Consider the following 18,857-nt stretch of genomic DNA (forward strand, 5'->3'; position numbering starts at 1 on the left):
TGTGTTTGGTTATTAAATGCAAAAGTCAAAGTCATTATCACTGTATGGTTGAATTGTGCAGTTGTCTCTGGGGTGCAGAGCCCTGCAATATATATGCAACTTGACAAATAAAATTTGTTTAAAAAAAAAAGAAAACACAAGCTAGTTAAAATTGTCAAGCCAAATAACTATTATTGCACTTAAGGGTGACAAATGAAGGTGGGCTTCTATGCATCTCAGTCATTGTATGTGGAGATTGTTCATTGTATTACTGATAAAAATTCATATACTTTTACTTTATTGTAATCTTAGGACTGTTGAAAATAAACCAAATAGTCATATGAACCAACGGTCATGAGTGCTGAAATACTTTGACCGTTAATTCATATTAATATATCAATTGAGGAAGTTCTGAGATCCTCCAATCTATGCATGTGTAATTAGGAAGTATCTGCTAGTGTACCTTTTTATTTGTTAATATTATGATATATTATTAACCTAGCCAAACCGTTCGGTTTAGCTTTAACAGTTTGGACACAAAATGCTTTGGACATCTTTTTACTATTTAATAACTAATAAGGTTCACAAACTGCTACGATTCAGCACGCAGCTTGATTAGAATGTTAATAGTAGTCTGGGTAAAGTCCAGTAATATTCAAATTGTTTGTATTCAATAAATGTTCTGCATTGTAAATGAAGGCTATATGGTTAGCAAATAAGTATTTTCTTAGTATTCTGTTAGTGTTAAAGAAGTATCACTCACATATCATGCCACTATGCAGACTTTTTCGGATCTCCGTGCTCTGTGCGGAGCTCAGAGTGGGAAAAACTCAGTAAAAAACTCCTCAAGTGCAGCAAAATTTAGTGCCCAGCTAATAAACAGAATTATTTTCTTCATGTTGCTTCTCTTGCACATGTCTGAGCCAAGTAAATTCATAGACAAGACCAGTGTGTCTCTGTGTTTCGAAGTTGTGAATGTGATTTAAGGAACATGTTCCATCCAAATCTTTAATCCTGCATAAAAAACCTTGCTGAAAGTGATTTTTCAAGAGTGATGCATTGTGTTGCAATATGCCCCACACCTACTTAGTTTTGAAACTCTATCTTGAAGGATTATGACAGTCATGTAGCCAAGAATATACGATAGCTCTCATTTGAGGCAAGAGTAGTTGGTTTTCTTCATTTTTTTAATTTAGTGCCAAAGGCGCTTAAAATGCAGAACAAACAAAAAATTTACAATATTTACATTCAGTAAGGTCTGGGTAAGAACATTCACATTACATTTATTTTAAAGAGTCAGATTTACTTTACAAATAGTAAGCTATTTCATATTCATCATAGCTGTACAATAACTATTTATTAACTGCTTAATATTGCTCAAGTTGTGATGAACCAATGTGTCATGGCTGATATTGGAGAATGATTTGATGTAGGAGCCCCAGACTCGAGGAAGCAGTACTTCATTGTCATTGGAGGTGATCCTAAGCTGCTGAGATGCTGTCGTCATTCTTCGCCAAATCACAAAAGTCGAACCTTCATGTTTCTCTACAGCTGGTGAAGCTTTACTATTCAATGATTTCTAATTGTTCTCTGCAAGACCTCTGGTGGGATATGGCATTTCAGCACTGAATGCTTCTCAGAAAGGAAATGGCGAGGAATCCTCCATAAATGTTGTCAGTGATATCAGTCACAGTGGTCAGATTCAAAAGCTAAAGAGATGGCATTTAGTCTGGAACCTGAAAGTTGAAGGTACAAGGTCAGATTGGTCAAGTAGGCAATTTCCCATCCTTACAGTCTAGCAAGCAACGTGGAGGCACCATGAGCTCATAAAATATCTTTTGCCTTGTTTTAAACGTTGGCTTGCAAAGAACTTGAATAACTTTAACCAAGGTAAAGGGGGAGTTAGCTGGGAAGAGATTGGGCCTCTTTAAACACAACGGGCCCGATTCACAGAATGAACTTAAGACTCAATCCTAAACTTACTACTGTTTTGGTATTCACAGATTGCACTTACTACTTTTGGTATTCACAGAATGAACTTACTACTTTTAGCATTCACAGAATGCACTTACTACTTTTGGTATTCACAGAATGAACTTACTCATTTCGGAATTCACAGAAGTTAGGACTCCTAACTAGGACTCCTAAATGCCTTCTGTGAATACCGAAAGTCCTAAAATTAGGATTTTTCTCAATTTAGTAGTAGTAAAGTTAGGACACCTAACTTTAGGACTCCTAAATGCCTTCTGTGAATACCGAAAGGCCTAAAATTACGATTTTTCTCAATTTAGTAGTAGTAAAGTTAGGACTACTAACTTTAGGACTCCTTAATGCCTTCTGTGAATACCGAAAGGCCTAAAATTACGATTTTTCTCAATTTAGTAGTAGTAAAGTTAGGACTATTAACTTTAGGACTCCTAAATGCCTTCTGTGAATACTGAAAGTCTTAAAAGTAGGATTTTTCTCAATTTAGTAGTAGTAAAGTTAGGACTCCTAACTTTACTACTACTAAATTGAGAAAAATCGTAATTTTAAGCCTTTCGGTATTCACAGAAGGCATTTAGGCGTCCTAAAGTTAGTAGTTCTAACTTTACTACTACTAAATTGAGAAAAATCGTAATTTTAAGACTTTCGGTATTCACAGAAGGCATTTAGGAGTCCTAAAGTTAGGAGTCCTAACTTCGGTGAATACAGAAATGAGTAAGTTCATTCTGTGAATACCAAAAGTAGTAAGTGCATTCTGTGAATGCCAAAAGTAGTAAATTTATTCTGTGAATACCAAAAGTAGTAAGTGCAATCTGTGAATACCAAAACAGTAGTAAGTTTAGGATTGAGTCTTAAGTTCATTCTGTGAATCGGGCCCAACAAGAGGTAAGACAGTTCATAAAAATGTGCTGCTGTACAATAATGTACTCCAGTAGCTGCTTCGTCTCTTCTCCAGTGTCACAACCTCTCCCATGCAGGAGCTACTCCACAGAATTCTAGTACTCTTTGAAGTCTCTAAACAGCCAGTAGGTGTTTTGTACTCATACAGATTATTTATAACAATGTGACCGCGACCTGATAAACACCAGTCTTGGACTCTAGGGGGCAGATAATGTTACTTACCCATCGGGCCCCCCTTGCATCTGACCTAGATTTGCAGAATTATTTTGCTCTTCTGTGGCAATCCCAAAGCATCCATAGTGGGATGACAGCCAGGCTCTTGGGGGTCCATTCCCACATGATGCACATAATGAATTCATATAAACAAAGTCTTTCTCTTTTAAAAGTTTTTGCACCCAATCTTAATCAACATAAACGTGTTTCTTTGATGATGAGGACTGCTTTGAATGACCCTACCCCGGAAACGCTCCTTCTACAGCACCAATGGGATGTGAGCCTCAGTCTCTCCATGTCGTATGTTGATTACACTTTTTCCCAAGACTCTTGAAAACCTATGTATTTACTTCTTTTTCTACACACCCAACTGTAATGTAATTTAAAACATCAATCGATTGTCTTCCATCAGAAGTGGTTCTGGAATTGTAAGACTATGAAGGGCCGATTGTATTCTTGAATATCTAGGACAAGAATATAGTGGTACAGTAAAACATTGGACAAAATATAGAGGGACAAAATATCAAATGGTAAATGCACAGAGGGACGTATACATTTGCCATTCTTAACGCCACATAAATGAAGATATATGTGTATGTTTTTTTTGGTACACAGATGTGGAATTAGGTACAGAAAATCTATACAAATACCTTTTGACATTTTGTCTCTCGGTTTTTTGTCAATGATATTAGTGCCTCACAATAATCATATTCAGAGACACATTTGGAAGGCCAAATTATGGAACACAGTGAAAATGATGCAACATAATGTAGTGCATTCTGTCATAATACTATTTTGCTGTTTCACCACACATTAATGCTGTTCTCACAAGACGTTCTGCCTCTCTAGTACCAATATAACACTTGGGTGAAACAATCAGGTGAGTAGTTAATGTTTGCCACGGCGCAGCACCATGTGTTATTTTTGATCCTTCTAAACCAGCCAAACATTTATTTGTAGAAAACTGCAAAGTGCGTATCATAGGATGGATTATTTGGCAAGTAAAGAAAACCCATAATTGGATGGAAGAAGCCCCTGGATAGGATACCCTCATGGGTGACAAGCACTGCTTTACAAATCCACCTTACATTTACATTACATTCCAGAGACCCCATTGATTAGTGACGGTTAGTTGTGTGATTCTTTCAATAAGATAGTACTCACACTCTCTCTCACATTGACAGAAAAAAGCATCAAAATCTTACCTCGCCCTCTGTAGATAGTATGAACTCGCACAACCTGAGAGTGCTGTTCATCATTTTGATCATGTTCTCAAGCTGATAGATAGAGAGAATGGAAACAAGAAGGTTATTTAGACTTGTAAAACTGTTGATATATTTTTCTCTAAAATGGCAAAACCGGTTGATCATAGGTAATACGATAGGATAGTATTTATAAAGCACACTTATACCAGCTGGTGTCAAGGCGCTAAGTGAACAGGGAGAAGTGACAGCACCAACAACCAGCTAGGAGGCAAATAACCAGGGGCCAGATGTACGACCGGGGCATTTAGCAACTTGCAAATTACGCTCAATTGCGAGTCGCAATTTGTGAGTTGCTAAATGCCATGTACAACAGTGTCAGAGACACTGTTTGCGATTCCCAATGGGGTTGCACAATACATACCTCATCAGTATTCACGAGGCACTCGCAAAACATCCTTACATAGGGTAGCAAGTCGCAATTAGGAAGGGAGACCCTCGGAATGCCCCATCCTAATTGTGAGTTGCAAATCCTATTTAGCGAATTGCGAATAAATTGCTACTTGCTAAATAGGGTTTGTACTTGGCCCTATTAGTTTTTGCATGTGCAAACGGGTCGCTAACCCGTTTGCGCATGCAAAAATGGGTCATACATCTGGTCCCAGGTCTTCAAGAGCTTCCTAAAGACCGGAAGGGAGTCTGCCTTGGATATCAGAAGGGGCAAAGATTTCCAGAGTTTTACGGCTGCCACAGAGATGGAGCGGCCACCCCACTTGCACCTACGAAATCTGGGAGTGACCAATTTTTTATGAGAAGGAGTTTTTTTATTCTTTGCTCAAAGCCAATGCCAGCCATATCCTTTGCCTAGTTTAGAAGTGAGGCTAAATCTTATCCTAGAGTGAAATGGAATTTTTGAGCCCATAAGTTCTTGCTTGTCCACAAGTAGGATCAACCCCGTGTATTTTGTTCTCATCTCTCACAGAAGAGGTTAGTCTAGTAGTAAGAAGGACAATTGTTTTAATTAATCCCTCTTACCAGCAGGAGATAGATTCCACCTCTGTCTGTTTACTCTGTGCACTAAAACCTGTGCACTTTTTTTCTGGGAATGGAGTGCATTTTCCACAGGCAGTTATTCCTGTGATATCTTGCAGATTTACTTTGATTTGTGAAGATGGAATGGAAGAAACAGAGTCCGAGAGAGGAGGCACATAAACATGATGTTATGGTATTTTAAAGAAGACTCACATGTTTCTCAGCTGCTAAGGTGGGGATGTTGAAGGCATCCCTGTGTTCCGGTGGTGTTACTTCTTCAAGTAGTTTATATGGATACTGAAAATATAATAAAAAAGATCAGCATTACCAAGTCCATTGTCAACAAATGTGAACTGTCATGAGTTTGCAGAGATGGAAATCATGAAACGCTGCACACCTCAAGCAACTAAAAATGGAAAAAACATTCGTACAAGTAACTGCATACTATGCTTGCTTCCTATTTTGGCATTTCACATCCATAGCACCTTGTGTTCATCACCTTTTAAAGTAGAAGATATGTATGAGTGAAATATTTCTATTTGTGAGTAATAGAAAAAAGATGCAGAAACAGTGAATAATGGTGAGCTGGCAGTGTACAAGTGTACTGCTACCAGAAGCGCTCACTCTGCTCTTTACTCAAGAAATCTTGTATGACTCCTAAACAATACATTTTCTACCTTATTGATGAATACCATCCTGGCTCCATAGGGCTCACCTACCATTGAAATATCACTCTCCTCCACTACATTGTAAAGAGCATCAGGAAATAAACTACTGGGGGGCGTGGCCAAGCACCATAGGATGGTGGCCACATTTTAAGCGAGCTGGTGTCAGCTCTGAGAATCGTGCTGAATCCGACCCTTAGGTGACCTTTTTTCGGTCACAAGCACCTGAACAATGGCCCTTATATTCACCCCCTTTGGCCCACCCAAGCCCATCCAGGGAGCCCGGGATGAGAGAGATAATTTTGGTGATCGACAACATGGGTGTGCGTATGACCTGCCGAAGGACGGCCTGCCGGTGACAAACTCCACCTGGAGCTGTGAACCCACTGTGGCAAACCCCCTTTGCATCGATTCCTGGGATGAGCGAGGGAGAGAAGACAGCTGATTAGCCGGGGTGTGGGACAAAGCTGTTTTCACTTCCAAGCGGTAGCCCGTAATAGCGGAACGGGTACCTTAAAGTAGAGGAGATGAGGTGCTGCAAGTAGCCATGACTGCAACTGCATCCTGGATGAGCCGACTATGGGGCAACCTTTAATCTGATGCAAAAATCCAAGAGGCGGCCTCTACGCTTTTCCCCTTCAGCCAAGCCGGGGTCAAGCGAAACGCATTAGGCAAACAACGCCCTGCCGTGAGTCTGGCATGACGCCAACGGACACAACCTGGACCTGCAATCCCACAGCAGCGACCCACGTTTACCTCAGCATTCACTCTTGGGGCACAGCGAGTCAGAGTAGACAGTCACATGGAGAAGAGAGGTAGGGACCCCCTTTCACCTTTAGGCAGCCACATGGGCTTGTGACAGCCCAGCCAAATTGGCGGACAAGGGTAGATGAGACAGACTGAGCAGCATGAGAATCCAGGACTACAATTGAAGCCTGGGTGGGTGGAAACCCACACATGACGTCTCGCCCCAAAGGGAGGAGATGGGCACACAGCTTCCCCCTCAGGAGGTGACCCCCCAGGAGCCCAGAGATCCTGGGAGACTACTACAGCAAACACTGGGCTTGGATGGTAAAACAAGTACAGCAATACTCCACCTCACTGTGGAGTCTCAAGAGGATAGAGGGCAGGGCCCCTGTCCAGGACCCTCAAGACATGACATCACAGAGCCAAGCGTAGGCAGATGTTCCCTGTATCAGGTGTAGGTGGTGACCCTCCTCTGCCCTTATGGCTGGTGGGCCTGCCAGAGGGCATATAAAACCAGCGCCCAGAAAAATTCCTCATGGAATACTTCAGACCCTGGATCCTGGATTGTGAGTTTTCCCCCTGCTTTGTTCTGGAAAGGGCACACAGGGTGGTTGCCCTAAGGCCTCTGCCGGGTGGAACCCACTAGAGCCATTGTCATCAGGGTACTGTACTTTGTGAACTGATAATATATCATGTGGCAGGTACGCCAACATCTAGACATCCATTGCACCAACTCCAGGGTTATGCTCTTCCCCGATTACACAACTAAAGTGCAGCTCCTTTGTAAATCTTTCTTGGAGATTAAGTAGAAAGTCAGGGCTGTGGACATTCAATATATGCTGATATAACCTGCCAAATTGAAATTAATATCTCAGTGGATAACCATTTTCTTTGAGAGCCCGGAAGAGGCCTGGGACTGAGCAGTGGAGAGGAAATAACTACCCATATAAACAAAGGAGCCAATGACATCTCGGGAGACTGTAGGGGTCAACCATCCCACCCTAAGAAGAAGTGTAGCAGACTGATAGGAGGGCAACTCTGGTCACAACCAGAGGACAGAAGTAGGGCATCCTTCTTAGACAGGAGAATGTTGGTACCCTTCCTTCCTTTCCTCCATGTATAGCTACAAATGTTGTCTCATTTACTTATGGAGAAGAGACACATTGCCTCCAGAGAGAGGGGCTTGCATGGAGTGAAGCTGCACAAAACTATGGTAATTACTTTCTGCCAACTTCATCCCTCCCACCCCTTCACACCCCACCATTGTTACCTGTGCCAGCCGCGCCTGAAGTTAGGTACTATAGGGCTGATTTTGGTTGCAACACTATGCCTCACGCAAGACACATTACACGGCCACGGACCCTAGTCAAAAGGGCACAATGACTCGCCAAGACCTCTGACAACAAAACCATTCACTAAAAGCTGTTGTCTTGCAATGTCAGTGGGTTGCTGGATAAAAAGAAAATGCACAACAATTCTCAATAGGTCCACAAGCTGACCCTGGTGGCTCTATTGTTACAAGAGACATATTTGCTTGGGAGTAGGGGTTCCTTTTTGGGACAGCATGGCTTTAACTGAGTATATCATGCAGGGTTTACTAGGTGCTCAACAAGAGTTACCTTTCCCCTGATGGTCATGCATGCTAACTGACACCATGGATAGATATGTGGTGGTTACTCAATTCCTGAATGGCATCCTATGGATAGTGGTGTCTGTGTATATTTCACCGAACCTGCAGGCGACCACGATGAAATATCTGATGACAGTTATCACCACAGTCTCGGAGTGGAGCCTTATCGTAGCGGGCCAATTCAATAATGTCATGCACCTACAACTTGATGTGAAAAGAGAGGCTCAACCCTTGTGCCATGGGTGGAGTCCCTGATGTTTTGCAATCCATGGAAAGCAAATAACTAGTCAGTATGTATTATTTTCACTGCTGGACTCCCAATTCACAGAAGGGTACCATTGGACCACTGACCGATTTAACTAATTGGGGATGCCTAGGTTAAATACGCACTGAAGCCTTCAGGTTGGGTGACTGAAGTATATTAGATTTTTGGAACACATGAAGGAAAATATATAACTCTACCTCAGAGCAAACTCCACAACAGATGTCTCCCCAATCACATTGTGGGAGAGAAGGAAAGCAGTTCTTCGGGGGGACACAATAGCAGACCCTGTATGGGCAGCAGGGTCCGATTCTCAAAAACAGCGAGAATATGGGAACATTGCTACACAGGTATGCAACCAACTCTGGCAGACAGGTTTGTCCCATATACACGGGGCCCGACGGTGAGGTGACCCACAATGCTGAGGCAAGCGGCAATGACTGCACACATTACTATGAGAAACTTTACCAATCAAACACTTCGGGCAAGTGGAGCAACCCCATAGCTGCGGACCTGATCATGCTGCAGGACTTGGATGCACCTCTGTCGAAGGAGGAATTATTTGCAGCCTTGCAGGAGATGCATTCTGGGAAGGTGCCCGGTTCAAGTGTATTACCTATGCAATCCTTAGAAAGTTTGCACCAACACTACTTTCTCAATTCTTTACAATGGTCGAAGCTGCAGGGACAGCTATGATACTTCCCTATGATATCTAGGGGGCCTCAGTTGTAGTTCTCCCCAAACCATATAGGCCACCTACAGACTGTGCATTTTACAGCCTGATTCCCCTAATTAATTACAAACATGACTAGTACATAACCGTCGGTCCTCCACAGTGCATTGTTATTGGCATAGAACGACAAAACTTTACCCAAGAGATGGTGCTTCTGACATGCCCTCTCCAATCAGAGGCGGCACCGAAACGCGTACCACCAACAGCCAGCACCGGCGGCCGCTGCGGACCAAGGGCCGGCGAGGAGCGCGGGAGAGGCAGAGGCGGGGGTGAAGAGGGAATGGGGCAGCGACAGGAGCCCACTCGGCTAACTGTGGGACAGAATGAGTGCAGGCCATGTGTGACACCATGGCTAATGAAACCCCCCGCCCTCCAAGCAGGCGGGGAGACACCAGCATGAGAACCCCACATGCTGCTGGGGCAACAGGAACGCGAAGAGGGGGGCTAGTCACCCATCGACGCGGTGGCGCACTCGGACGTGGGGGCAGCAGGGGGAGCAGGTTCGCTGGTGGGGGAGCGGGACAGGAGGTAAGCGACCAGGGGGCCCTTGATATCAACCGGGCACGACCTAGCCGGTAGCAGATCCCAGAATTCCGATAGCAATGTTTGGCTGCAAGAAGCATCCTCCAGCCAGGCCGACATCACGGGGGCCGGCCGCCGGCCCCAACACATGGCCACCCTGCACCTGGCCAGCACCAGGAGCATCGAAATCAGCCGGTGCGGCGCATCCGGACAGGGCTTAACAAAGCCGAGAAGACAAAGAAGGGGGTCCGGAGTGATGGCAGTACCAGTAATCTCAGAGATCGCGGAGCAGACCTCCAGCCAGAACACCTGCACCCGAGGTCAAAGCCACGCCAAATGGGCGAAATCCGCGGAAGGGGCGGAGCACCGGACGCAGGAGTCCTCGAGAGTAAGTCCTAGACGGTGAAGCTGCCGCGGAGTGCGATAAAACCTGTGCAGAAACTTGAAATGAATCAATTGTAGTCGGTAATTGGGGGAAAGTTTAGTAGTTTGATTACAGCAATAAAGCCAATCAGTGTCCGAGATGTCCAAACCCAGGTCGGCACTCAATGCCTCGCGCGCCCGCGTCGTAGAAATGGAAGAAGATAACAAAGCGGAGGCATACAGTCTAGTGACGAGCTTGCATGGGGACGTTGAAGTATATAGCAGATCCAGAGCGGGAAGAGTGGGCGGAGGTTTCGGAAAAGTCGGGAGTAGTTTCCAACAGGTGGAACGCAGCTGGTAGTACAGAAGGGTGTCCATCAAGAATGTCTGACATAATATCGACAGACAGAATATCGATATGCAAAAATATCGGAGCAAAAATATCGACAGCAAAAATATCGGAATCCTATCTTCATTAAGGTAAGTACAAAAATATCGAAAAAATAATATCGAAGTACAAAAATATCGGAATCAAAAATATCGTTTTTTAAAATGTATTAATAATAATGTAAAAATAAATTAAAAATACATATAATTTTACAACTATTAAATAAAAATATTAAAACAAAATTAAAACTAATACATATACATTTAAAATAAATAAAACACTTAATAATTTAAAGTAATTTTAATATTTTTCATGTAATTTATTTGATTTAATGTAATTTTTTTTAGTTTTTACCCTGTACGCCTGTACCCCAAAAACCCAAAACTGACCCTGAACCCTAAAAATATCCCTGTACCCCAAAAACCCAAAACTGACCCTGAAACCTTAAAATATCCCTTGACCCAAAAACTGAAAACTGACCCTTATCCCTTAAAATACCCCTTTACCCAAAAACTGAAAACTGACCCTGAACCCTAAAAAAACCCCTTTACCCAAAAACTGAAAACTGACCCTAAACCCTAAAAATACCCCTTTACCCAAAAACTGAAAACTGACCCTGAACCCTAAAAATACCCCTTTACCCATGAACTGAAAACTGACCCAGAACCCTAAAAATACCCCTTTACCCAAAAACTGAAAACTGACCCAGAACCCTAAAAATACCCCTTTACCCAAAAACTGAAAACTGACCCTGAACCCTAAAAATACCCCTTTACCCAAAAACTGAAAACTGACCCTGAACCCTAAAAATACCCCTTAACCCATGAACTGAAAACTGACCCTGAACCCTAAAAATACCCCTTTACCCAAAAACTGAAAACTGACCCTGAACCCTATAAATACCCCTTTACCCAAAAACTGAAAACTGACCCTGAACCCTAAAAATACTCCTTTACCCAAAATTAATTAATATTATTTAATTACCAATTAATTATTAATTAACAATAACAGTAAAGTAAATATATTAGCACATTTGCCGTAATTAATTTAATTTAATAATTAATATTATTTTTCCCAATTAATTAATTAAGAATAACAATAAATTATATATAATAAACATTACTATAATTAATGTAATTAAATAATTAATATTAATTAATTACCAACTAATTAATAATTATAAATATGTCACAAATTATATTAATTAATTAACTAATTAATAGAAATTAATTACCAATTAATTATTAATTAAAATATGTACAAACATATATCAATTAATTAATTATTATTAAATTACTTCCCACCCTATTCCCCTATAAACCCATAACCCGCTACAGAACATATTTATCAATTAATCAATTAATTAAAAATAATTAAAAATTATTTCTCAATTAATTAATTAATAATTCCTACTAATTAATAATTTATTTAACATAATTAAATTACTTCCCACCCTATTCCCCTATAAACCCACAACCCGCTTCAGTAGTAAAAGACAATATTTAATTAAATTACATTAAAAATAAATAATAAAACATAATAAATACAATATAATATACACTAAATTTATTTAAAAATTGATTAGTAACATCAAAGTTATTAATTTCGATATTATTGACATCGATATTTACAACTTCGATATTACTGATATCATACCAATATCGATATTAAGACTGTTGATATTACTTACCTTCGATATTTTGTCCCATCGATATTTAAACTTCGATATTTTTGTATATCGATATTTAAAAATCGATATTTTGTCTGTGTTCCGTCCATCAAGGATGGCGACTCCGGGAGCTAATAAAAGGAGTCGTCGGGGTATAGGTCAGCCACAATCTTGAGGCCCCCAGCGCTGCGTGCCGAGACATACATGATGACTGAAGTGGGGGAAAGTCCGGGTGATTAGTGATAGGCATAGTGCCGGCAGACAGGAGAGATAGCCCAGCCAGTATGCGCAGATAAGACCACGCCCAGCGCAACGTCTCCACCGTATTCACCCCCGATCTTGGGCGCACCGGGGCTGGTAGGGGGTGGGATGCAGCCAGAAGTGCAGAAAACTAGCCTGAGTACAGAGGGCGTAAAGACGGACATCGGGCGAACCCAGACCACCGGCAGCCATCGGCAGGGTCAGGACGTCGTAGGTGATCCTGGGCTGTTGCCCCGCCCAAATCAGGGACACCATGAGAGAGCGCAACCTACGGAAAAAATGTGTCGTAATTGTCCCACATCGGCGGGGAAGAAGCAGGAACTGCCTCGAGGGGGACGCCCAGTGCAGGTAAGATGATGCGGGGGCCCGAGAACAGTGGCAGGGCCTCACCCGTCGTGGGTCCAGAAATTGAGGCCGGGGCTCAGTCCGGCTCCCGAGCAGGCCGGGATCGGGTGCCAACGGGGCCCAGGAAGAAGGGGGCAGCAGGTTTCCCCTCGCGCCGGGAGGCAACAACAGCAAATGCGAGCGCGACCTCAGAGGGGGGGGGGGGGGGGGCGCCAGCAGGGGATTATGGGGGAGACCGCCACTCCCACAGCACCGGTCGGGCACCGCGGCAGCCACAAGAGCCTGGAGAAGGAGGGCCGGGCCTCAGACCAGGCCGCAGCGTCCGTGAGCCGGCCAGCACAGCAGACGGTCCCCAACTCCCCCAGCAGCCCCCACAATGGCAGCGCGACTCACCCGACCTCAGCAACTTCAGCGGGCCATCCTCACCACAGGGCAGCAGCAGGTCGTCTCACAGCCTCCGGGCCGCACAGGGGTAGGCCTCCGACGCGGGAGCGCAGCGCCAGTCACGAGGTAGTGAGCTCCACCGGCGGCGCCTGCAGCGAGGCAAGGAACGATTCAGAAGAAGCCTCGGGACCTCCAGGGATAAGAAATCGCCTTTTTGTGCAGCTGCAGCTGCGATGTCTGCAGGATTATGACGGATATCTGTGCTTGGCCGGCAGAGCCCACTTACAGTGCGGCCATCTTGCAGCCGGCCAAGCCACGCCCCCCCTCCACGTCATCCTTGAAAAGATTAATTTTGGCCCTAAAGTCCTTCAGTCTGTAAAGATGTTATAAACAGTGCCATATGATAGGGTCAAAGTGAACACCATTTACTCACAACAGTTCCAGATAGGCAGAGGCCACTGGCAGGGCCACCTGCTGTCTACTCTCCTATTCGCTTTTGTGATTGAAACACTGGCCAAATAGATCGGGGATGCGCAGGTGTGGGGCTTGAGGTGGGGTGTAGAATTAGGGGACTGCATCTCTTTGTATGTGGTATGATGTCCTCCTTTATATTCAGCACCTAAACCAACTGATACTACAGCTGATTTGCATTCTAGAAATCTACAAAGAAGAAACAGGCCTGAGGGTGAACTAGGGGAAATCAGTCATAATCCCTGTGGTGGCCATTCCTCCAGAGTTACTTCCAAGTGATTTGGAGCATTTAAATAGTTGGTGTTTGACCTGTCAGCCTGAGGGTGGTCTTCTCCAATCTTTTTGCCTCCACATTTGGCTGAATCATTTGTTGGTCCTAAGACTCTGAGCGCTTTACCACTCTGAATCAGTGCTAAAGAGCATGTGCTTCTTCCTTAAACATGTGTACAATTGGTGTATACTTAATTGACCTATTTATTTAACTTATAAGTCCCTTGTAAGATGGTATATCATATAACCAGGGCCTGTAAATGTAATACTACTAGTGGGCTGCAGCTCTGATCATGCCACTAACAGAAGAAGCCTTTCAAATCTCTCTCAGGCCTGCAACTGCAGTACCTGTGTTTGCAGTTTAATGCCACTTTGACTTGGCATTTAGAACTACTTACTAAGCCTTAAACCCCCCCTTTATTACTTATAAGTCACCCCTAAGGTAGGCCCTAAGTAGCCCTAAGGGCACAGCGTATGTGAGTAAAACGTAGGACATGTACTTTTCTGTTTTACGTGTCTTGGTAGTGACAAACAGCATATTTCACTTTTCACTACAATGAGGCCTACTCCTCTCATAGGTTAGCATCAGGAATTTCTTAATACACTTTTTAAGCTTTATTTCCTGATCAGAGAGGAGTAGCTTTTTCGTGTTTCGTGTGTTTGGAATGGTAGTGATAAATCCTACTTACTGGTGAAGATGAATTTAACATTGCTATTTTATAAATGCCACTATAAGAAAGTATGCAAAAGAAACAATTGCTGGACAGAATGCTGGGCAATGCAAACATTCACCCCCAGTCACAAGGATCTGGGTTTAATCCATCATTCTTTTGCTTACCACACACCCCCAGTTTGGACCCAGCCATATGCAAATCAGTCTTGACCCTGTTCCTTATGGGAGCAGTCCAGCCTGAACTGCCAAGCCAGGTTCAAGACTGATTTGCATATAGCTGGGTCTGAACTGAAGTGGCGAAGTGAGCTAAAGAATGATGATGCATTCAACCCAATCTGTGACAGGGGGTGAGTATCTGAAAAGTGTCAGCGCTCCATACATCATTTCCTTGTGTTTGCTTTGTTCACTATAAGAAAGTAGACATTTATCTGCTTTGTGTGCCTGACAGCCCATCCCCAATAATTGGAGTAAGTGACAGCTAAAATGTTTGCATTCCCTCTTGACAGCCACAACCCAGAATGGATAGGCGTGTCTGAGTAGCCATCAACATACATTTGTATTCTGATGGCCTTACCTGGGCAGAGTGCAACAGAAGGTCTAACACTTTACTTGAATAGGCAGTGGCCTGTCCCCACACAAAGGACTGATTATCCCCTATAGATAGCCTGGAGGACAGGACTGGGCTGAAAGAGGAAGTTGTGCACTTCAGAGAGCTGCTTTAAATTCACCAACCAGCATCAAAGGCACTTTTGGCTGTAAGTACTAGGTCTCTGACCAACCCGCCCCACTCAAAATCAGGCACTTCTGGATCTTGTACTGAATCTATGTCAGAAGGACTGCTGTTCTGCTTAAATGACTCATTTTTGGCTTGCAGGCTTGGAAGGCCTGTTTTTCTCTGGTGTTTCTCTGCTGTCTGTTTTTCTCTGACTGTGCTGAAGGAGAGCTTGGCTCTGCCTTTCCTCCAAGTGATCTCCAAGGGCTTGTTGGCTGGCCCCCTATTGCTTGAGACTGAGGGACATCAAAGTCTCTATCCCTGCTCCAGTGCCTGAACTCACTGGAAGTGGCCCAGACACTTGCAGCATGGAATTTGATGAATTTTATGTCTGTGTTTAACAGAACTGGCGCATCAACCAGTTGCAGGAGTAAAATGGGCACAGCGCATCAGAACTAGGGTTTTGCCCTCAGAGAGTGATACATTAGACTGCGTATCGCCTTGGCGGCAGCTTGGTAAGATCGATGCATCCCCTCAACTGTGTCACAGAATCCGATGCGGCACATCACTCGACACATTTACCACCCGTTTTCAGAACTGACATATCGCCTTCACTACGTGGAGCAGATCAACACATCTCACTGTTTGAGACCAGGAAAGGTACTTTTTTCACTGCGTCCTGCATGGGTCCTGTAGCTGGCCTCTGCTTCCACGCATTTGGCCTGAACTTTGACCCAATACAGCACAATCTAAAGTAACCTTTTTAGAGCTGCTTGCTTCTAGGTGCTTTAATGCATTTATTCATTTAAAAATGTTATATATCTCAACTTCTATACATTGGATTTTTGTCACTATAGGCTTGTTTTGGTTATAATATAATTGTCTATTTTTTTCTAAACCTGTCTAGAGTCTTGTTGTGGTGTATTCATTGTGTTACTGTGCATGTGTGTGTGTTGCACACATACTTTGCACATTGTCTCTTTGGATACCCCTGACTGTTCTGTGCCAGGCTGAGCACAGGTTATCTTTTACTGTGTATCTTGCTTATCCTGACGAGGATTATGGCTTCTGCTTGGACAGGGTGCGTACCTTTGCCAACCAGAAAGCCAATTTCAAACACTGGGGCATACACATATCAAGAGACCCAGAGGAACGCTGGGGCAGGAATATAACCTCTTTGACATGCACAATTAAGGGACATATGGCAAGATGGAACTCTCTCCCCCTGATCATGATGGGGTCTATAGCCCTCTTCAAAATTGTAGCCTGGTCACAGCTGTTGTATGTTTTGCAACACTACCCCCACAAAATCTCTAGCCTTTGGTTTACAACCCTACAGGCCAACCTCAATAGCTACAAGTAGCGATGATCGTCGCTGTGAATCTCCCATAAGAACTGCATACAATCCCCTTTTGATGGTGGACTAGGGGCAGTAGACTTCAGACTGTATTATTTTACTGGGCTGCACAGCTGGTTGTGGGTATTGACTGGATCTTTGGTGCACGGGGACCCACTACGAGACGCACATGGACTTTACCAGGTAAGCTGTATGGGGAGTCCCTCCTACCCACTCCCCCGGCCTTTCCAGCCATTTCAGTGATTAGCTGGAAAGAGGCATTGCAATGGATATGAAAGTGGAGGGTGCCCACTAGGAAGAAGCCATTGTGGAAGGGTACATGGCTATGGAAAACAGTAGGGCTCAAGTGCCCTGAAATAAGTTGGGGATCTCTAAATTGGGAGACGTCTGGCAGACACACCATGTGATGTTCTCTGACCATCTCAAAGCTGAATGCCATTTACACAGAACTTATTCCCCGGTTGGGACAGGTAAGGGGACAAAAACTGATGGTTGGGATCAGTTGTTCTTTGGCTAAACATCACATAGCGGGCCATTGAGGATCTGGGGGGCCCTCCCAATCTCAAAGTGGCTAAGAGGGATGGATTTCTTCTTTTCAGCTGAGGAAGCAGTGAATAGGTCCATAGGGGGACCACACAAGTATGATAACATGATAACATCTGGGGACAGTAAAAAGCGCATCACAAAATACCTAGAGCGGCCCACCCATAGGAAGTTGTTGGGGGAAAAGCACACAGTTGACCAGGGCACAGACCCATCTATTGAGCACCGGACTGGTTGCAGTGGACTTGACTGTGGTCTACTTCATGGTATTTTGGAACTAAATGGGATATTAAGAAAGGGGAGAATCAGGTGGATGGCGAAAAAGTGTCACAGTATTTTAAAGAAATAAATTACTATCCAGCTACAGGAAATACAACAAGAATGATCTCTTGTGCAATAGCTGCTCTCGAATCAGGGTGAAATGCAGCAATGAATCTCCACCAATCTGTTCACATCATAGTCAAAGCTGACCCTGCAGATGTGCCAGCTGAATTTCTTCACAACTTTTGGTATTATTGACCCAAGTCCTACAAATTGTCATGGGATTTTCAGGCGTGAAGAAATCCCTCAATATGGTGGGCAGTATGTCTGCCAGGTCAGTAGAGTACATGCCCTGTCCAAACAGAGTACACTATTTGATGGTTTGGCCCATCCATCAACACTACAATATTTATGAAGTTCAGATTATAGAAATATCTATGCATACATACATGCAATATCAGTGTAGAGTGTTAGGTTACCTAGCAAGATGTGGGACTGCTGTTGTTACTGATGTATTCTAAGAGAATCATATTACATGTTTCTAGATTGCCAACTATTGGTTAAGGTAGGCACCTCACTTCGGCCTTTTTAGGTGCTGTTGCATTTCTCTAAACTCTTCATCTCTTCTGAGCCTTTCATTGTCTTGCTTTATTTGCCACTGATCATCTACATTATCCCTTTCATACCCCTCAGCCAATGCACAGAGACCTTCACAGTTATTGGATTGCATAATTTAACAAGCATTTGCAATACATTAGGTCTCAGATTTTCGATATTTAGAGCAATTGACGTACATGACAATGCCTTTTACCTATATGTTTTGGTTTGGAGTGAAGTGGATGTATGTGGTGTAGAGTAGAAATATGTGGGTTGTATTGGACATTGTTAGTTTTGAAATTGTGTTGTGTATTTGTGAAAGGGAATGTTGTGGCATGGTGAATAGATAGGGATGAGAGCTGCACAGAATAGATAGAAAAGAAGATCGAGAGGAATAGGTAGTTTGTGCAGGAAGTAGTGATTGGTATTGAGATAGGGGAGCAAAAAGAAGGGGAGAGCAGGCCACAGATGCATACAGTGGGAGCACATGTGTAAGCAGAAGACACCCAAAGAAGAGGAGGAGAGCGTGGGTTTGAGGGATTGAAATTCTGAAAAGGCACGAGAAAGAAACTGTGCTTCAAGACCTGAAGTGAACCATATGAGAGAGGCGGTAAGAGTGTGTGAGGGAGTGAGAGAGAGAGGTGAGAGAGAATACGAGTGAGGGAGAGAGAGAGAAAAAGGCATGAGTGGAA

The 18,857-nt window shown here is 43.5% G+C and overlaps 1 protein-coding gene across 1 annotated transcript in view; it reads right to left on the minus strand.

Moving 5' to 3' along the window:
- Positions 1-1,168: 1,168 nt before the first annotated feature.
- Positions 1,169-18,857, minus strand: part of LOC147727413 (maestro heat-like repeat-containing protein family member 1) — a 156,260-nt gene continuing 138,571 nt past the window's right edge. The window contains exons 21-23 of the mRNA XM_086963627.1: positions 5,526-5,609; positions 4,284-4,355; positions 1,169-1,715 (exon numbers count right to left, since the gene is read on the minus strand). Of these exons, the coding sequence (XP_086819753.1) occupies positions 1,704-1,715; positions 4,284-4,355; positions 5,526-5,609 (168 nt within the window). The 3' untranslated portion in view covers positions 1,169-1,703. The remainder of the gene's footprint in view (positions 1,716-4,283; positions 4,356-5,525; positions 5,610-18,857) is intronic.

This window comes from Lissotriton vulgaris, chromosome 3_1 (assembly GCF_964263255.1).
Source record: "Lissotriton vulgaris chromosome 3_1, aLisVul1.2, whole genome shotgun sequence".
Taxonomy (NCBI): domain Eukaryota; kingdom Metazoa; phylum Chordata; class Amphibia; order Caudata; family Salamandridae; genus Lissotriton; species Lissotriton vulgaris.